Source organism: Heterodontus francisci, chromosome 36 (assembly GCF_036365525.1).
Source record: "Heterodontus francisci isolate sHetFra1 chromosome 36, sHetFra1.hap1, whole genome shotgun sequence".
Classification (NCBI taxonomy): Eukaryota; Metazoa; Chordata; class Chondrichthyes; order Heterodontiformes; family Heterodontidae; genus Heterodontus; species Heterodontus francisci.
Window position 1 is genome coordinate 53,962,456 of NC_090406.1, and position 21,660 is coordinate 53,984,115.

The 21,660-nt window shown below is 46.2% G+C and overlaps 2 protein-coding genes across 2 annotated transcripts; one reads left to right on the plus strand and one right to left on the minus strand.

Annotated features, from left to right (window-relative positions):
- Positions 1-330: 330 nt before the first annotated feature.
- On the minus strand, positions 331-16,196 carry LOC137351490 (uncharacterized). Its single transcript, XM_068015939.1, has 6 exons — positions 16,146-16,196; positions 14,175-14,338; positions 12,066-12,263; positions 11,581-11,738; positions 4,614-4,830; positions 331-2,833 (listed from the first exon to the last, which is right to left on the minus strand). The coding sequence occupies exons 1-6, from the start codon at positions 16,194-16,196 to the stop codon at positions 2,422-2,424; spliced, it is 1,200 nt and encodes a 399-aa protein (XP_067872040.1). The 3' UTR covers positions 331-2,421.
- Positions 16,197-17,010: 814 nt separating this feature from the next.
- On the plus strand, positions 17,011-17,841 carry LOC137351491 (probable G-protein coupled receptor 139). Its single transcript, XM_068015940.1, has one exon. It carries the CDS (start codon positions 17,011-17,013, stop codon positions 17,839-17,841), a length of 831 nt encoding a protein of 276 aa, XP_067872041.1.
- Positions 17,842-21,660: the final 3,819 nt, after the last annotated feature.

A 21,660-nucleotide genomic window follows, 5' to 3' on the forward strand; every position in this document is an offset into this window, starting at 1 on the left:
CATCCACCAAGTCCTTCGCTGTGGTGAATACTGATGCTGAGTACTCATTTAGCACCCCACCCATTTCCTCCGGCTCCACTCATAGATTCCCATCTCTGTCCTTGAGTGGGCCAACCCTTTCCCTGGTTACCCTCTTGCTCTTTATATACGTATAAAAAGCCTTGGGATTTTCCTTAATCCAGTTTTCCAATGACTTTTCATGACTCCTTTTAGCCCTTGCTTCTTGCTTAAGTTCCTTCCTCCTGTCTTTATGTTCATCAAGGGCTTCCTCTGTTCCTAGCCTTCCAGCCCTTACAAATGCGTCCTTTAATCTCCATTTGAAAGTCAGATATTTGGTCTTTATTTTTATATAACACACATAATTTAGATAATATTTATCGATACTTAATAGAAAAACTGACAGCAATTAGTGAAGCTGAGAAGTGGAGTTATTGGTGAACAGGGATTCCTCTGCTGTACAGGCTGTGGAGTTGCTGGAGGAGAAGCTGAGATTCCACACTACCATTGACAGGATAGTGCAATGACAGCGTGAAAAGATATCACAACCATTTTACTCAATACACCTTAGTATTACAGAATGATTCAGCACTGTAGGAGGCCATTCGGTCCATCATGTCTGTGGCAGCTCTCTGGAGGAGTTATCCAATGAATCTGACTCAGGTTTTTTCCAAGCGCCCTGCAATGTTCTTGCCTTCGCTTATTTATTCAATTCTCTTTTGAAAGTGGATTTTGAATTTGCTGCCAGTGCCCTTTCAGGCAATGCATTCCAGATGAAAGCAATTCATTGTGTATAACAATGGCTCCACTTTTCACCAATGGGTCTCTTGTCAATCATCTTAAATCTGTGGCCTCTCATTGCAGACCCTTCTTCCATAGAAAAGAGTTTCTCCTTCTTTAATCTGTAAAACTATCCATGATTTTGAACCCTTGAAACAAGCCTCCTCTTATCCTTCTCTCCTCCAAGGGAAACTACCCCATATTCTCCAGACAGTGCACATAACTGTTTGCTATCATCCCTGGTCCCAGTCTAGTAAATCCCCTCTGCTCCCTCTCCAGGGCCTTGACATCCTTCCTAAAGCTCGGGATTGAACACAATGTTCTAGCTGAGCCAGAATCAGTGTCTTGTAGAGGTTTGGTGTAACTTCCTTGCTGTTGCACTCTGTGTCTCCATTAATAAAGCTAAGAATCCTGTCTGATTGTTTAACCGCGTTTTCCCATTATCATGGGAATTTCAAAGAGTTGTGTACAGACACATGCAGTTCCCCCTGTACCTGCACCCACTATAAAATTGTACCATTTAATTTATATTGCCTCTCCTCATTCCTTCGGCTAAAATATTACCTCACACTTCACTGTTTTAACTTACATCGACCATGTGTCTGCCCGTTTGACCAGTCAGTCTGGGTTGTTCTGAAGTCTGTTACTATCTGCCTCACTGCTTACTATATTTCTGAGTTTCAACTCATCTGCAAATTTTGAAATTCTGCCCTTAATACCCAAGACCAAATCACTAATATATATCAGAAATGTAGTTATAAGATTTTCTCGTGGAAAATTTGACAAAAGTGTGAGTGAAACGCTGGACATTCTGGGATGCTCCATGTAATTGGGAGCAGCATTAACCTCTCTGTGCAGGACACTGGTCAGTCACATCTGAGCCCTGCACGTCCAGCACTGAATGCTGCATGCAGCAGGCATCCTTGTGGTGCCATGATGGACACTGAGGCTGCCGGCAACAAAGGTATTTAATTTAGTTTGGAGATACAGCACTGAAACAGGCCCTTCGGCCCACCGAGTCTGTGCCGACCATCAACCACCCAATTATACTAATTCTACACTAATTCCATATTCCTACCACATCCCCAACTGTCCCTATATTTCCTTACCACCTACCTATACTAGGGGCAATTTATAATGGCCAATTTACCTATCAACCTGCAAGTCTTTGGCATGTGGGAGAAAACCGGAGCACCCACAGGAAACCCACGCAGACACAGGGAGAACTTACAAACTCCACACAGGTAGTGTCCAGAATTGAACCCGTGTCGCTGGAGCTGGGAGGCTGCGGTGCTAACCACTGCGCCACTGTGCCGGGTCAATGACGGGTAAATGACAATGTCAGTTTGTGTGCTTGCAGGAGAAGTAAGTTCACAGTGTGCATCAGAGAAGAAGGTCTGGAGGAGGCGTTCCATATCCCATAGTCCTGATGCCAGTGGAGGAAGAGGCCGTGGAAGCTACGAGGCCTGGAGACAGAACAACCTGGCACAGATGGTGAGATGTGTGCGGAGGCACCAGAAAGTTTGTGCCCTAATAGATGAGGAAAAACAAATGCTGGTGTGCAATAAGCATAGCGTTGATGTGATTATCATTGGCGTCATGCACCTCCAGAGAATGAGTCAGAAGAACGTGTGCAGCACCCTCTCACAATTCTTCTCTCTCTCTCACACGCACGACCCTGCAGAACAGTCTTGCAACCCTAAGCAGCAGGAGACCTCTGAGGATGCAGCGTGACGTCATTTCTCTGCACTCTCCACGAGCAGAGTACAGCACAGCACCACGATATTGAAGGGCTCCACGAGATCTATCAAAGCATCTGAATAGCATTTTCAGAAGCTTTATCGCCTGCTCAATGGTCGTTCGAGTTGTTGCTTGACTGATGTTGCAGCTCTTCTTTGCATTTGTGCTGGGTTTTTGCACCGGCATAAGAAGCATGCCTTCAGTGAGTAGCCCGTGTCTCCAATTATCCAGCCTGGACGTCTCATGGGGGGGCCTGAAAAACTCGTGCATCTCAGACTGCCTTACAATGAAGGCATCGTGACAACTTCCCGGGAACCTTGCACAAAAACACAAGAAGCATGTTCAATTGTCCAAAATCATTTGCACAGAGAATAGAAGCCCTTCCTTTTGCTGCCTGGACTGTGGAAGTCTTGATGGCCACATGCATGCAGCCGATAACACCCTGCATCTAGCGATTTCCCTGAATACTGCAACAATCTCAGTCTGGCTGTCCAGATTGGTATGAATGTGCACGTATTGGCTCACCTTCTTGAGCATGGCATTTGCAGCCATGTTGATACAGTGATAATCCACAGACTGTTTACTCCAGTTGGTGTTTCCAGAGGATCTCTGTAATGATCCAGAGGTGCAATAATTCAGTGCCACTGTGAGTTTCACTGCCACAGGAAATGGGTGCCTACCACTTCCCATTGGGTTCAGATCCTCCTCCATCATAGGGTACAGCTCATAGGGTACACCTCCCTGGAGAAGCATAATCTACACTGACACTGCTGCTCCGACATTTTCAGGAAGCAGAGCCTCTATTGATAAACCCTCTCTGGCGGGAACCAGCTTCGGCACTCAAGACACCCTGCTCATCCACACTCTCTTGTAGCCTCTAGATCCTTGTCCCTCTCTAGGTGCTGCAGCCCAATACCTGGGGACTGCAGCTCTCTCCATCTCTGATGTTCCCCCAAATGGGAGACCTTAAAACCGGAATGGATGAGACCCATTGTAAATTGCTGCACTCATTTGAAAGGCGTTGTGCCTTCAGTATCATTGATGCAACAAAAAGTGGTGGATTAAAAGAGGTTAACTGAACCTGTTTGTTCACTGACTGTAATTAATCTCAGTCTCCATGGACCCTAATTGTGTCACTGGAGGTTTTCCCTCTGCTATTAATAACAGACTCCTTTCAAAGTGTTATCCCATAGTATCAGTGGGAGCATCAATCCTGGCACTAACAGGAATCAGCAGCTACAGAGAGAATGAGAAGATAGATCAGAATATGAGGACAATAGTTTGGTATGAAACAACTATGGGTCAGAATTTGAGAACAACAGATTGGAATGTTACGACAATGGACAGCAGGAGTTTCTCCTATTGGTTTGGCTTAGTTACTGCAGATTATTATTGGATGACATTCGAATGGCGGATCACTTATTCACTGATGATGATTCAATCGATTTACTATCCTATCCTCGCTATCATTGGTGTCCCTGGTAAGTCTTTGTGTTCAACTATTTGATTCATAAACTATATTTCACTGTATGAATGTCATTGCCATTTAAATCGTGAAACGACTGAAGCCATTGTCTTATTCTTCTGTCATAAACTCCATTCCCGATGCACGATCTCTACCCCATTCACCGGCCATTCTCTGAGGCTGAACCAGGAAGTTTACAACCTCTAGTATCTATTTAATGCTGAGCGTTCATTTCCATATTCTCTCCATCCACATCCCTATCTAATGCTACGGCCTTGTGAGGAGGGGTCACAGAGACTCTACTTGTCCTTCCTCTTAGTTGATCACAAGAGTGTCTGTCCTTTTTTTTGAAAGTGGATGTGTTTAACATCTCAGTGAGTATTTATATTTTACCTTTGGTGTGATGATAGGATAACCACTTGGGCAGGTTGTCTTGAGTTTAAACGTGACAGAGGTGAGTTTGTTACACTTAACAATCTAAACCCGATCTAAACAAAATAATAATAAAAATACGCTGCACATTTATGCACACACTGACACAAGAGTCACACACACACGAAAAGATTACAGAGTGAGAAGTGAATTTGTGGCTGGATTAGAGCCCAGAATAAATAAAATAAATAATATTCACACTGTGAGGTTGGATGATTCCCTGGTCATCCATCTGAAGTTGTATTCTTGAAGTCTTTGGCTGTTCGAAGTGTCCTTTGTGGCTGTCCCACTTGACTCAGGGTTTTCCTGGAGGCAGACCTGCAGTTGGCCTTTTTTCCCATGGTGTCTCTGTCTGTAGCAATCTGTAAGCTTGGAGAGTCCACAGTCGCAGATGGTTTTCAAACTTGTGATGCCATCTGGAAAGAGACAGAAATTGAACGAGTGTTAGGATGGTGGGGGCGCGGTGTGAAGGGAGACAGCCCTTCTGCGTCTGCAAAGATTGAGTCACTGGCTTGTCTGTCTTTGTCCAAGGGAAACTGCCAGCTTCCATAGAGATGGACAGACAGTCTCATGACTCCCTCAATATATTCTCTGGACTCTTCTAATTAGATTCAAGGTTAGGAGTTTCCATCTCCTCAGGCCTCAGAATACAGGCATTGACTCTTGGAGGCGTTTGCTGTTTGAAAGTCCATGTGTCAGGATGACCTTGGATATCTTGCTAACGCAATCTTGGGTAATTAAATCTCGAGAGAAAGCCATTATTTTGGGTCCAGGCTCATCAGACACGTATTTTCTGTTGGAGGCTTTGGAATGTGAAAAGGTGTTTCAGATGCAAATTGCGGTGGCCATCTTGGCTGCCAGTTTCTTGAAGGTTAACTTGTTTCCATTAAAATTTTAATGTAAGTTTCCAACAGATTAATTAAAGTTTATCATTGGCATATTGTGTTTCCTTGACACAAATAACACCTCCATGATATCGCTCATCCCCGTCTCTACCTCAGCCTCTTTTTTTTTTTCTTCTTTTGGGCCTCCTTATCTCGAGAGACAATGGATACGCGCCTGGAGGTGGTCAGTGGTTTGTGAAGCAGCGCCTGGAGTGGCTATAAAGGCCAATTCTGGAGTGACAGGCTCTTCCACAGGTGCTGCAGAGAAATTTGTTTGTTGGGGCTGTTGCACAGTTGGCTCTCCCCTTGCGCCTCTGTCTTTTTTCCTGCCAACTACTAAGTCTCTTCGACTCGCCACAATTTAGCCCTGTCTTTATGGCTGCCCGCCAGCTCTGGCGAATGCTGGCAACTGACTCCCACGACTTGTGATCAATGTCACACGATTTCATGTCGCGTTTGCAGACGTCTTTATAACGGAGACATGGACGGCCGGTGGGTCTCAGCCTACCTGCTGCATAAACCCTCATCGTGATTTTGTTAAATCCACAGTTTATTATTCCAATTCTCTCCTGGCCACCCTCCCAGTTATAAACTTCAATAAACCACTGCCCACCCAGAACTCTGCTGCCTGGATACTAGCTCGCAATCCCGATCACTCATCACCCCTTCGCTTACTGATATTTGTAGCATTTGACCGAGTATGGCATCAAGGAGCCCTAGCAAAACTGAGGTCAATGGGAATCAGGGGGAAACCCTCCGCTGGCTGGAGTCATACCTAGCACAAAGGAAGATGGTTGTGGTTGTTGGAGGTCAATCATCTGAGCTTCAGGACATCACTGCAGGAGTTCATCAGGGTAGTGTCCCAGGCCCAACCATCTTCAGCTGCTTCATCAATGACCTTCCTTCAATCATAAGGTCAGAGGTGGGGAGGCTCGCTGTTGATTGCACAATGTTCAGCACCATTCGTGACTCCTCAGATACAAAAGCAGTCCATGTAGAAATGCAGCAAGACCTGGACAATATCCAGGCTTGGGCTGACAAGTGGCAAGTAACATTCGCGCCACTCAAGTGCCAGGCAATGACTTTCTCCAATAAGAGAGAATCTAACCATCTCCCCTTGACATTCAACCGCATTACCCTCGCTGAATCCCCCACTATCAACATCCTAGGGGCTACCATTGACCAGAAACCGAACTGGAGTAGCCAAATTAATACCGTGGCTACAATAGCAGATCAGAGGCCAGGAATCCTGAGATGAGTAACTCACCTCCTGACTCCCCAAAGCCTGTCCACAAGGCACAAGTCAGGAGTGTGATGAAATACTCTTCACTTGCCTGGATGGTTGCAGGTCCAACAACACTCAAGAAGCTCGACACCATCCAGGACAAATCAGCCTGCTTGATTGGCACCCCATCTACAAGCTTTCACTCCCTCCATCACCGACGCACTGGGGCCGCAGTGTGTACCATCTACAAAATGCGCTGCAGAAATGCAGCAAGGCTACTTAGACAGCATCTTCCAAACCCGCGAACTTTAACAACCAGAAGGAGAAGGGCAGGATCAGCAGATGCATTGAACACCACCACCTGCAAGGTCCCCTCCAAGTCGTACACCATCTTGACTTGGAACTATATCGCTGTTCCTTCACTGTTGCTGGATCAAAATCCTGGAACCCCCGGCCTAACAGCACTGTGGGTATGCCTACCCCAAATGGACTGCAGCGGTTCAAGAAGGCAGCTCACCACCACCTTCTCAAGGACAATTAGGGATGGTCAACAAATGCTGGCCTGGCCAGTGACACCTGCATCACATGAATGAATACAAAAAATATAAATTGGCTCCCGGTCTGGCAGACATTTAATTTTGATATTCTCATTCTTGTTTTTGAATTTCTCCATGGAGTCATCCTTTCAATTAGTCTCATCTCCCTGCCATAACCATATGCTTGAAAACCGTATGCCTTTGAGTCGTTAACCAATTCCCTTTATAAAGTGAATTGCATTCCCTCTGTATCTCAGAATGCCGCATGCTAATCAGGGCTCCAGCGGGTGTAGCATGTATGTGCTGTTATTATGAACTGCACAGCAGCTCACTTCTTTTATGGCCAACACAGTGCCTCATTCTGGGCAGAGCTGTAGCCTGGACACAGCAATGTGTTGTTAGTGTGAGGAGGGCTTTGAATGTAATTTCAATCAGCCACTCTGACAGCTTTGATGCACATGTTTGAATATTGGTTTGTGCCTGTCCACTGACCGCATGTGTTAGTCACTCTCAGCTGAACATACATTCAGCATCATGAGGAACTTTCTCGAGTATTATTTAAAGGGACCAGGCATCCAATTTACAGGTGAGGGACTTTTGACTTACTCCTGCGACTGTGAAGTTAGTGGAGGTGCTGTGGATGTTTCTCCAGAGGTTGTATTGCGAGCTGCAGCAGACTTTCAGGGAGGCCAGAGGATTTGATGACCCAACTGTGGACGAGCTGTGTCGACTGTAGTTACAGTGTCTCTGGGTCTGTAACATGAGCAACACATGGAGCAGAAGTGCAGAGAGGGATAGCTCTGTAAATAAGGACGAGGGGGCTCTGCCCTACTCACCCCAGGTTTTCCAATAGCACCTTTCCTATCTACAGCTAACCAAGGAGCAGTGTGTCAGGTGACTGTGATTCAATAAGGAGGTGGTCAGAGACCTGTACCACCTTCTGCAACGTGACCTGGTACCTCACAACAAGGTGACGACATTACTGCCAGTGGCCGTTAAGCTGACAGTTTCATTGACCTTCTATGCATCTGGATCTTTCCACCAGGAGCAGGCGACATATCCAAGATAGATCAGAGCGACATAGAGTAATTTATGTCACTGAAGGAGGCCATTCGGCCCATTCAGTCCTTGCTGGCACTCCACTGTTCAGTCAGTCCCATTCTCCCTCTCGATTCTTGTAGACCTGCAAGTCCGTGTCCATCAAGCGTCCATCCAATTTCCTTTTGAAACCACTGATTGACTTCATTTCTGCAACAGACGTGGGCAGTAAGATCCGGGTCATTACCAGCTGCTGCATAAAAACAAATCTTTTCCTCATATTGCTCACTGAATCTCTAGACCAAATTTTCAATATGTGTCCCTGGTCCTTTTGCCTTTAGTTAATGTGGACATTTTCCCTTGTCTAACTTATTTAAGCCAATCATAACCTTGTGTAGTTCATCAAATCTCCCAACAATCGCCTTTGTTCTCAGGGAAACAAATCCAGTTTTTCCAATCTAACCCAACGCATCACTGGACTCATTCTGCAAAAACTCTTGTACACCCTCTCAAGGAGCCACACATCCTTCCTAAAGTGTAGTGACAAGGACTGGATGCCAAACTGTAGTTGGGGGCCTCAAAAGAGCTTTATAAATGTCCAGCATTATTCCCCTGCTTTTGTACTCAATGTCTCTGTTGATGAAGTCCAAGATTCCATATGCTTTACAAACCAAGTTCTCAATATGTCCTGCAACCTTCACACATCGATGCATTTACACCCTCAGGTCCTTCTGCAACTGTGCATTCTTTAAAAATGTGCCATTAAGTTTATATTGCCTCTCCATCTTCCTTCTGCCAAAATGCATCACCTCATGCTTGTCATTATTAAATTCCATCTGCCACCTCTTTGCCCATTCTGATAGCCCATTTATGTCCGATTGCAGGGGGTTCACATCATCCTCACAGTTTGCCACACATCCAAGTTTAGTATCATCTGCAAATTTTGAAATTCTGCTCTGTAATCCAAAATCCAGGTCAGTTAAATATAGCAAAAAGCAATGGTCCAAGCACTGATCTTATGAAACACCACTGTCTCCCATCCTCCAATTTGAAAAACAACCATTTACCAGAACTTGGTGTTTTCTGTCCTTATGCCAATTTTTATCTAATTGGACACTGACCCTCCTATTCCATGAGCCTGACTATTCCACTAGGCTGTATATTGATGTATCCGCTAGGTGACAGAGGCCACCTATGCCGAATTGTGTTGCTTACTCCCTCACCAGGGTAAAACAGAATGCCAGGTCCCGTGGCTTTGCCAGGATAACTGGATTCCTGATTGTGTACGTGACTCTGCCGAGCCCCCATGTCAACCAGGAGAGGTAAAAGAACTGAAAGAACTCTCTCTCCATTAGTCTGCTGTTAGTGTATGAGAATGGCCAGTACATCTTGTTGGTCAATGTCCACTATCCTCGCAACTGCCACAATACCTTCATTCTGACGCAGTCAGCTGTTCACACCATCTTCAGGATGTCACGGAGAACCAGAATGTTACTCCTCACAGAAAATGGCTATGCCCTCTATTCATGGCTCATAATTCTACACACCGAAACCCACCTTCCAAGCCAAATAAACACCTTACCAGGAATATAGTGGAACAGACCATTGGTGTGATGAAGCAATGCTTCCGATATCTGAACCGATCCGGGGGAGCCGTCCAGTACAAAATGGAACAGGTGTCTGGCTTCCTGGTGTTCTGCTGCACCCTTCATATCATGCCCACCAGAGCTCCTAAGTATCGTCACCTCACTCCATGACAATATGAAAGGCACAATTCAGCATAGCGGCGCCTCATCAGACCCCTTTCCTATCTTGAGTGGCGTGAAACAGGGCTGTGTTCTCGCACCGACACTGTTTGGAATCTTCTCTCTGTTGCTCTCACATGCGTTCAAGTCTTTAGAAGAAGGGGTGTTCCTCCACACAAGATCAGGTGGCAGGTTATTCCACCTTTCCCGTCTTCCAGCGAAGTCCAACGTATGGAAAGTCCTCATCAGGGAACTCCTCTTTGCTGACGCTGCTGCTTTAACATCTCACACTGAAGAGTGTCTGTCGAGACTCAGCGACAGAATTGCGGCTGTCTGCAGCGAATTTGGCCTAAACCATCAGCCTCAAGAAAACGAAAACATCATGGCACAGGACGTCAGAAATGCTCCATCCATCAATACTGGCGACCACACTCTGGAAGTGGTTCAGGAGTTCACCTACCTAGCTCAACTATCACCAGTAACCTGTCTCTTGATGCAGAAATCAACAAGCACGTGGAAAAGGCTTCCACTGTTATGTCCAGACTGGCAAATAGAGTGTGGGAAAATGGCGCACTGACACGGAACACAAAAGTCCGAGTGTATCAAGCCTGTGTCCTCAGTACCTTGCACTACAGCAGAGAGGCATGGACAACGTATTTCAGCCAAGAGCGACACCTCAATTCATTCCATCTTCGCTGCCTCCGGAGAATCCTTGGCATCAGGTGGCAGGACCGTATCTCCAACATAGAAGTCCTCGAGGCGGCCAACATCCCCTGCATATACACCCTACTGAGCCAGCGGCGCTTGAGATGGCTTGGCCATGTGAGCCGCATGGAAGATGGCAGGATCCCCAAGGACACATTTAGAGATACAGCACTGAAACAGGCCCTTCGGCCCACCGAGTCTGTGCCGAACATCAACCACCCATTTATACTAATCCTGCACTAATCCCATATTCCTACCAAACATCCCCACCTGTCCCTATATTTCCCTGCCACCTACCTATACTAGTGACAATTTATAATGGCCAATTTACCTATCAACCTGCAAGTCTTTTGGCTTGTGGGAGGAAACCGGAGCACCCGGAGAAAACCCACGCAGACACAGGGAGAACTTGCAAACTCCACACAGGCAGTACCCGGAATCGAACCCCGGGTCCCTGGAGCTGTGAGGCTGCGGTGCTAACCACTGCGCCACTGTGCCACTGACACATCGTACAGCGAGTTCGTCACTGGTATCAGACCCATCGGCCGTCCTTCTCTCCGTTTTAAAACGTCTGCAAACGTGACATGTAATCCTGTGACCATTGATAACACGTCGTGGGAGTCAGTTGCCAGTGATTGCCAGCGCTGGCGGGCAGCCATAAAGGCGGGACTAAAGTGTGGCTAGAAGAAAAGACTTAGCATTTGGCAGGAAAAAAGACAGAAGCGCAAGGAGAGAGCCAACTGCGTAACAGCCCCCACACCCAATTTTATCTGCAGTGCCTGTGGAAGAGTCTGTCACTCTAGAATTGGCCGTTAGAACCACACCAGGCGCTGCTTCACATACCACTGACCACCCCCAGGCGCTTACCCATTGTCTCTCGAGACAACGAGGCAAATGAACAAGAAGAACCCACGTTACTTTAGTCACATGCCAGACACTCACCAAACACTTACGCTCTTCCCAAACCACTCACCTACCTGCTTGCCTGTGATGTTTAATGCTATGTTTGATTTAAATTAAATTGAAAGCTTACCTGTGTACTCACCCCGCCGGATCTCTGTTCCCCTGCTCTCTCGGGTATCGCTCCTTCCCGCCGCCTCTGTGATGCTTTTAAACCTGCTGCTGGTTTTGCACTTTCCTGCTGCTGGTCTCGCTCTTTCCCGCTGTTCACCGACTGAGTTCTCGCTGCCTCTGCGTTGCTTTTATCTTCGCTGCTGGTGTCGCTCTTTCCCGCGGCCTTCGACCAGAAAAAGGCTTTCGGAGAGTGTCTTCTACCATTCCGGTTCCCACAGGCCAACTTCCCTTAACCACCAGGGATCCCCCATTCTCCACCATTACACCAATCTGAGACACCCCATCACGGCATTTCCTTGGTCACCATCCTGCAATAAAAAGCGCCAGGAACACCTTGTGTTAACATCTGTATCCAACAACACATCCCCAGTTCTGGAAACATAACGCAACCGTTCACCCTTGTGTCTTCTCTTAGTGACTGTCTTGTGGATTCCCTCGACTTACCTAATGCTCCTACACAATGTTTCCCCAGTGGCTGCAGCATGGCTGGTGGAAGGCTGCTGACTTTCACTGGGGGAGACTGCAGATGGCCTTGTAGGACGCCCTCGAGCAGCTCTGGGACTTGAGTGCTCAGATTCGGACTGCACCACCTCGACATGGGCAGCAGTAGCCTGGGTTGGCTGATGGGTAACAGCAAGGATGCTGGGGGAGTGACAGTGAAAGGAGAACAAATGCTGTCATCCTGAGAGAGGACAGCAGGTTCGAACTCCACGGAGACACTGCCAAACCCACGGGTTGAAACCTCAGAAATCCTAGTATCTACTGGATCAGAAATTGCTGGACTATGGTGAGAGTCTCCATAATCCTTTGAGCACTGATATCCACAGCCACGATGGCAGCAGTCTGATACTGCATGGCAGCAAGTGTGGATCTCATTACCGCAGTCTATCCTTCCACTGCAGCATTGAGACATTATGTGCCTCCCATTTATGATGCAGTGGAAGCTGAGCAATGGCCACCAGATGCCGTATTACAGCTGGGCCCGCTAGTGCTGCCATGGAATTAGTGACTACTTCAGCAGACCCCTTTTAAGCATGCAGACAGACAGCAGCGCGGATCACCCTGCCCGGCACGTAGAATTCATAGAAATGAGGAGGTAGCAGGAAGTTTGTGTGTCAAAAGCCTCAACAGTAAAGGGCATGGGCAGATCCTGCCCCTCTTCCCGAAATCAGTGCACACCTGACTCCCTCTCCCTCTTTCTATTTCCCTGTCCCTCGCACTCTCTCTCTTTCTCTCTCTCTCTCGCTCTTTCTGTCTCTCTCTCTCTCTCGATTCACTCTCTGTCTCTTTCTCGTAGAATCAGAGATTACTGCAACATATAAGGAGAGTATTCGGCCCACTGTGTCAGTGTTATCCCTTTGAAAGAGCTCTCTAATTAGCTCCTCTCCCCTTCTCTTTCCCTGAAAGTCTTTTTTCTGCCTGTTCAAGTGTTTGTTAAATTCCTTTTTGAAAGATATTATTGAAACTTTTTCCACCATTATTTCAGGCCATGGATTCTGGATCCCAACAACTTGCTGTGAATGAAAATTCTCCTCATTTGACCTCTAGATCTCTCTTAATTACCTTCAATCTGTGTCTTCTTAATACTGAACTTTCTGACATTGGGAACAGTTTCACCTTAATTCTCATACCAATGTCCTTCATGACTTTGAACTTCTCTATTAAATTTAGCTTTACCCTTCACTGCTCTAAAGAGTACAATCCCAGCTTTTCCAAACATTCCATGTAACTAAATTCCCGAATCCCTGGTACTATGTGATTAAAATTCTGTTGCTCCATGTGTCATGTCCTGGGATGTGCCATAGTGTTTATTTTTATAAAGCCAAGGATCTCAAATGCTTTATTAAATACTTTATTAACCTGTCCTGTGACCTTCAATGATTTTAACATAAACTCCCCTGGTCTCCCTGTTCTTGCACTCCTTTTACAGTTGTAACAGGTAGCTTGTGTTGTCGCTCCACATGCAACCTTCAAAAATGTATTATCTCACACATCTGCTGTGACAATTAAAATTTGTGAAGACTGAAGCCATTGTTTTCAGTCCCCGGTCCAAACTTCATTCCCTAGCTACCGACTCCATCCCTCTCCCTGGCAACTGTGTGATACTAAAGCAGACTGTTCGCACCTTGGTGTCATAATATATGCACCTTCACTAAAACAACCTATCACCACTTAGAAAATCATAGAAAAATCATTTAAAAATCAATGAATTTTTACAGCACAGAAAGATGCCACTTTGTCCATTGTGTCTGTGCCCGCCAAAAAGAAAACGATCCCACAAGCCGAATTCCACATTCCAGCATTTGGTCCATAAACCCTGCCGATTACTGCTCTTGAGGTGCATCAAGATACCTTTAAAATGAGATGAGTGTTTCGGTCTCTACTAGCCTTTCAGGCAGTGAGTTGCAGTCCCCCACCATACTATGGGTGATTTTATTTTCCCCTCATCTCCGTTTAATCTTTCCACCAATCACCTTCAATCGTTGCCTCCTTGTCACTGATCTCTCTCCCCACTCTATCGAGGCCCCTCTCAATTTTCTACATTTGTTGTACATTTCAATCAGATTTCCCCTCAGCTTTATCTTTTCCAAGGAGATCAACCCAACCCTTTCCAATCTTTCCTCATAGCTGCATTTCTCCAGTCCTGGCAACATCTCTTCCATGTCCTCTCCATTGCAATTGCATTGTTTGCGTAATGCGGTGACCAGAACTGCACACTGTATTCAAGTTGTGGCCGAAATAATGAGTTATACAGTTCCAGCATAACCTCCTTGCTCTTACATTCCATACTTCGGCTAATAAAGTAATGGATTACAGATGCCTTCTTAGTCACCTCACCGACCTGTCCTGGTACCTGTGGACATTAACTCCAAGGTCTCTCACTTCCTCTACACCTCTCAGCATTCTGCCATTAACTGTGCATTACTTTGCCTTATCTGACGTCCCCAAATGCACCTCCAGGTTGAATTACATAGTCACAGACAGAGACACACGCATACATGCACACACACATCACAGACTACGCACACGCACATACACTGACACACATACACGCACAAACAGCCTCATATGCATAGACCTTGCATCACATCGCAGGCAAGGAGCCAGACACAAATACACATACACACACACAGACACACACACGTCTCACCCCAACCACAGAGCCAGGCATACAGATAAACACACATAGATGCAGCAATCACGCATGCATGCAGGCAGACACATAGCCAAATAGAGAGCAAACACCAGCACTGAGTCTGACATGCACACACACACATATATATGTCACACACATACTGACACATGCGCACACACACACACTTTGTCACGCAAATACAGCCACACACACACACACACACGCGCACACACACACACATACTCTCCTGCGCACACATCAGAGCTCAGGCACTGAGCCAGATACACACACACACACACACACACACACACACACACACGCAGATCACACCACAGGAAAGGTGGAAGGAAAGTCAGACACACACCCGCGCGCGCGTGTGCACACACATAGCACACCCCAAGGACTGAACAAGATGCACACGCACATACACAAAGACAGACAGACACAAACACACACATACATGCACACTTCACACGCCAGGCACTGAATCAGATACAAACAGACCCACACACATGTGACACACACACGCACACACATACACTCTCCAGTACATACATCAGAGCCCAGGCACTGAGCCCGACACACACACACAAACACACACACACACACATAGCACACCCCAAGGACTGAACAAGATGCACACGCACATACACAAAGACAGACAGACACAAACACACACATACATGCACACTTCACACGCCAGGCACTGAATCAGATACAAACAGACCCACACACATGTGACACACACACGCACACACACACACTCTTCAGTACATACATCAGAGCCCAGGCACTGAGCCATATACACACACACAGACACACAAACCCACATAGCACACCACAGACACCGAGCCAGGCACACACACATACACAGACACACACTCACAGACACACACACTCACAGACACATACACACAGACCTATAATACCCCAGGCACTGAGCCAGACATGGACACTCACAGACACGCACACAAAGCACTGACCTAAACCGTACTGAACCACATGCGCAAACACACAATCACACATCACAGCCCAAGCACAGAGCCAGATACATGAGCACACATTACATTGCAGTCACTGAGCCAGATACACACACACACACACACACACACACACAGATCACACCCCAGGCACTAAACAAAACACACACGGACACGCACACTAAATCTCAAACTGCCCCTGGTATCCTTCCCAAGCATACATGAGGTCCGGGTCTCCAGTCATGTTCCTGGTCCTTGGCCTGGTGTGTTACTGGCAGTGGCGCCGACTAGCTGACTGGCCCTGATGTCCTCGCCACACTTATCTAGGGTCTAGAGCTCCAGCGATGTTCCTGCTCCCAGGCCTGGTGTAGTAGTGGCAGAGGATTTACAGAGGCTTCGTCCCCTCACCTTTTCATCCATCGTGGGGGCCTCCACTGGCTCTACTAAATTAACCCTCATGTCTCCAGCATAAATCACTGTCACTGGTACAATAATTATATATATGCTAAATGTGGTAAAATAAATTTACAAACGTCACCCCGAAATCCTTCAAACTGTTGTTTTTAATTCCCAACCTGATGTATAATTTCCTGATAATTTCCTTTGTTTGCAGTTAACTTAGTGACGATTGAGATTATTTGTTTCATTGATTTTTCAGTGGACTCATTTCCAATTATTGCTTTGAAATAATTGAATTCCGTGCTGTCTGTCACAGGTGAGGGAATCTTTCAGTCAGTCCAAACTTTAATTTTCTATACAGAGCAAAGTGCTGGAGACGCCGCAAATCATAAATAAAAACAGAAAATGCTGGAAATATTCAGCAGGTCTGGCAGCATCTGTGGAGAGAGAAACATGGTTAATGTTTCAGGTCAATGACCCTTTTCAGAACTGGCAGAGTTTAGAAATGGAACAGTTTTTAAACCAGACAAGGAAAGGAGGGGCGGTGGATGCGGGGTGGGTTTAAGGATTGTGAAGGACATTGAGATCAACAATTTCAATATCATCTTTTTCTCATTTAATCTCTCCTTCCTTCCACCATATTACAGAACTTTCCATTTGTTCTTTCAGGTCCAGTCATCTCAATACATCACTGGATACAGGAACTCATTTGTAAATCACAATAAGTCCTCAATCCAACTGGTAACTTTGCTCCCAGCCTGATGTATAATTTCTCTGTTGTTTTGTCTTCCTCACAGTTAACTTTCTGACGATTGGGATCCTGTCTCGGGGAAAGTGCGGGCTCTCCAAATGTGTCACTCATTACCTGGTGGCCATGTCTGCGGCGGATCTACTGGTCATTATCCTCGACCTGATATTGAGGCAGATTCCCATTGTTTATTTGCAACAGTTTGAATTCCTGAGGTCCATTCCCGTGTGTAATATCCATGCCATCCTGCTTTATGCAGCCACAGATTGCTCTGTCTGGTTCACCGTCACTTTCACCTTCGATAGATTTGTTGCCATTTGTTGCCAGAAATTGAAAAGTAAATATTGCCGTGAAAAAACGGCGGCTTTGGTTCTGGGAACAGTCACAGTGCTAAGCTGTTTAAAGAACATCTTCTGGTATTTTCTGTTGACAGATCGGTATCAGCTGTGGAACATCCCCTGGTTTTGTGATGTAACAGTGGATGTTCTGGAATCTCGGACCTGGGGAACAATCGAGTTCCTCCACAACATTCTAACCCCCTGTGTCCCATTCGTGATGATTCTGCTGCTCAATGCTGTCACTGTCAGACACATTTTAATGAGCAGCAGAACTCGCAGAAGACTCCGGGCTCACAGCAGTGGGGAAAGTCACAGAGACCCAGAGATGGAGAGCCGAAGGAAATCCATCATTTTACTGTTAGTTATCTCGTGGAATTTCATCCTGTTATGGGCAGTCCTGATGGTGTTTTCGATATGGAACCGGATGCTCTTTTTGGGGTATGATTCTGTTATTCTACCTGGATTTCTGCTGGAATTGGGCTTCATGCTGCAGTTGCTGAGTTGCTGCACAAACACTGCGATTTACGCTGTGACCCAGACGCAGTTCAGAGAACAGTTGAAGAATATGGTGAAAAATCCTCTTTCTCCAATTGTTAAATGCATTCAATTGAATCGCTGACCACTTCCAAAAGCCGGGGACCGGAGCTATAGGTTTCATGACAGAGACTGGGCCGTGCCAATCTCTATGGTGACTGAGAGGGATCGTGGCCTGTTGCTATGGTAACAGAGCGAGGGTGGGGACTGTTCCCCATGGAGAAAGAATGGGGGCGGTGCCTGTTCCCCATGGAGGCAGAGGGGTGGCGGGGCCTCTTCACCATCGTGACGGGAGTTTGTGCGGAGCCTGTTTCTCAGGGTGACGGTGAGTGGGGACGGGGCTTATTCTGTACCATAATTTACAACATTTATAATATTTAGAACCCTTTCTCAATCTTTATACCCATTTGTAAACATGTCTTCATCTTTATAGCCTTTTTCAACCTTTATAATGCTTGATGAACATTTATAGCCCATGGTATTCCTTTACAACCCTTTATAATACTTAATCAAACGTTCCAATCATTCATAATTCTTAGTAACTGTTTATAATCCTTTATAATCTTTGATAAACATTTATTATCCTTTACAAGTCTTTATACTCATTTAGAAACTGTAACATCTTCGACATTCGCTGCCCTGCACAGAAACACTGAAAATGATCGCCATGGATTGCTGTAATTTCAAACGGACCACAGGGCATCTCACTTAAAATGGCTGCAGTGCATATCACGTAAAATGGGCTCAGCACATGTCAGTTAAAATAGCCACACAGCATATCAGTAGACATGGTCGCATTACAGGTCACTTAAAATGGCTGCACTGTATATCACTTTGAATGGTTGTACTGCATATCACTAAAAGTGGCCGCAGTGCATGTCACTTAGAATGGTGACATCGCATGTCACTTAAAATGTCAGCAGTGTATATTACTTCAAATGACCATACGACATTACACTTAAATTAACTTCAGTGCATGTCACTTAAAATGGCGACAGTGCTTATCCTTTCAAATGGCCACACAGCATGTCACTGAAATTGGTTGCAGTGCATATTATTTATAATGGCTGCAGTGCATGTCACTTGAAATGGCCATAGAGCATGTCATTTGAAATTGTCACACTACAGATCGCTAAAAATGATCAAAATTGATATCACTTCAAATGGTCGCAATGCATATCTTTTAAAATGGCCACATTTAGTGTCACTTCAAATGGTTGCAATGCATGCCAACTAAAATGATCGTTTGCGTATTACTTAAAAGGGCCACACTGCACATCATTTCAAATGGCACTACCAAATATCGCTTAAAATGGTCGCACTGCACATCACACACAACTGAGGAAAAGGCCGATTTAAACCAGGCCTGATTCAGTCTCAACTGGAGTGGTACCGAGTTCCACTGACACACCAGGAAAGGGAACATTCAAACCAGGTCTGTGTTAATACCAACTGGAGTCATAGTGAGTCCCCCTCACACTCCAGGAAAGGGCCAATTCAAGCCAGAACTCTGATACTCCCAGCTGGAGTGGAACTGAGTCTCCCATACAGACGAGGAAAGAGTGATGTCAAAACAGGCATGTGTCAAGCCCAGTGAGAATGGCACTTAGTCCCACACACGCAGCAGGAAATGGCCAATACAAATCAGGTCTGTGTTCATCCCAGCTGGAGTTGTACTGAGTCCCAGTCACAGACCATGAAGGAATCAATTCAAACCAAGACTATGTCAATCCCATTTAGGGTGGCACTGAGTATCATACATACACCAGGAAAGGGACATTTGAAACCAGGCCTGTGTTAATCCCAGTTGGAGTGGGACTGAGTCTCACTCACACACCAAGAAAAGGCGATTTCAAACCCAGACTTGTGCTAATTCCAACTGGAGTTGTATTGAGTCGCACTGACACACCAGGAAGGGATCAGTTCCATCGACGCCTGTGTTAATCTAATCTGGATTTCTACTGAGTCCCACTCACACAGCAGAAAAGGGCCAGTCAAACCAGGCCTGTGTTAGTCCCATCTGCAGTGATACTGAGTCCCACTCACACACTCAGAATGAGCTAATTCAAAGCAGGGCTATGTTAATTCCGGCGGGAATGGTGCCGAGTCCCACCTACTATCCAGGAAAGGGCAGGTATAAAACAGGCCTATGTTAATTCCAGCTAGAACGCTGCTGAGCCCCACTCACACACCAGGAAAGGGATAGTCAAACCAGGCCTGTGTCAATCCCATCTGGGGTCTTATTGAGGCGCACTTATACACCAGGAAAGATCCAATTCAAACCAGGCCTGTGACAACCCCAATTGAAGTGGGCCAATTCAAAACAATCATGTTAACCCCATCTTGATTGGTGCAGAGTCCCAATCACACTCCAGGAAATGGCTCATTCAATCGAGGCATGTGTTATTCCCAGTTGGAGTGGTACTGAGCCCCACTCTCACACCAGAAAGGAACAATTCTATCGACTATGTCAATCCCATTTTGGGTGGCACTGAGTATCATACATACACCAGAAAAGGGACATTTGAAACCAGGCCTGTGTTAATCCCAGTTGGAGTGGGACTGAGTCTCACTCACACACCAAGAAAAGGCGATTTCAAACCCAGACTTGTGCTAATTCCAGCTGGAGTTGTATTGAGTCGCACTGACACACCAGGAAGGGATCAGTTACATCGACGCCAGTGTTAATCTAATCTGGATTTCTACTGAGTCCCACTCACACAGCAGAAAAGGGACAGTCAAACCAGATCTGCGTTAATCTCAGCTGGAGTGGTATTGAGCCCCACTCACACACCAGGAGTGTGCCAATTCAAACCAGCCCTGTGTTCATCCCAGCTGGCTGCACTGAGTCCCACTAACACATGAGGAAATTGCCGAAGCAAAGCAGGCCTGTGTTAATGCCTGTTGGAGCGGTACGGAGTCCCACGTACACACCAGGAAAGGTCCAATTCAAACCAAGGCTCTGCCAATTCCAGGTGAAGTGGTGCTGACTCCCATTTACATACCAGGAAGGGGCCAATTCAAAACAGGCGTGTTAATCCGAGTTTGATCGTTACTGAGTCCCATTCATAAACAGGGAAATGGACAATTGAAAGCAGGCCGGATGAAACCCCAGTTGCAGTGGTACTGAATCCCACTCTCATATCAGAAAATGGTCAAATCAATCAACACCTGTGTTAATCTCAGTCGGATTGGTACTGAGTCCAACTCAGACACAAGAAAAGCACTAATACAAACCAGACTTGTGTTAATCCAATCTTGAGTGGCACTGAGTGCCAATCTTGCACCAGGAAAGGAACAATTCAAACCATACCTGCGTTAATCCCAACTGGAATGGTACTGAGGCCTACTCAGAGACCAAGAAAGGGCCAGTCAAACCAGGCCTTTGTTCATCCAATCTGGAGTGGCACTGAGTCCCATTGACACACCAGAAAGTGGGCAAACCAAACTAGGCCTTTGTTAATCTCTGATGGAGCGGTACTGAGTCCCACTCACACACCAGGAAAGGGACAGTCAAACCAGGCCTATGTTAATCCCATCTGGAGTGTTACTGAGACCCACTGACACACCAAGAAAGGTCCAATTCAAACCAGGCCTGTGACAATCCCAGGTTAAGTGGTACTGAGTCCCATTTGCACACCAGAACGGGGCCAATTCATATCAAACGTGTTAATCCCAGTTGGAGTGGTTCTGAGTCCCAGTCTCTCAGCAGTAATGGGCCAATTCAATCGACGCCTGTGTTAATCCTAGCTGGAGTGGTACTGAGTGTCACTCACACACCAGGAAAGGGCACTTCACACCGAGATTGTGTTATTCCCATCTGGAGAGATACAGAGTCTCTTCACACACCAGTAAAAGGACAATTGAAACCAAGTCTTCGTTAATCCCAGCTGGAGTAGTTCTG

Coding starts and splice junctions, on each gene's coding strand:
- LOC137351491 (XM_068015940.1), top strand. CDS start 17,011: ATGTCTGCGGCGGATCTACTGGTCATTATCCTCGACCTGATATTGAGG.
- LOC137351490 (XM_068015939.1), bottom strand. CDS start 16,196: ATGAGGGTTAATTTAGTAGAGCCAGTGGAGGCCCCCACGATGGATGAA. Junction 14,339..16,145: donor CCCCCACGATGGATGAAAAG/GTGAGGGGACGA, acceptor ACTTGAATACAG/TGTGCAGTTCTGGTCACCGC. Junction 4,831..11,580: donor CCGGCGGGGTGAGTACACAG/GTAAGCTTTCAA, acceptor GTCTCTTTCCAG/ATGGCATCACAAGTTTGAAA.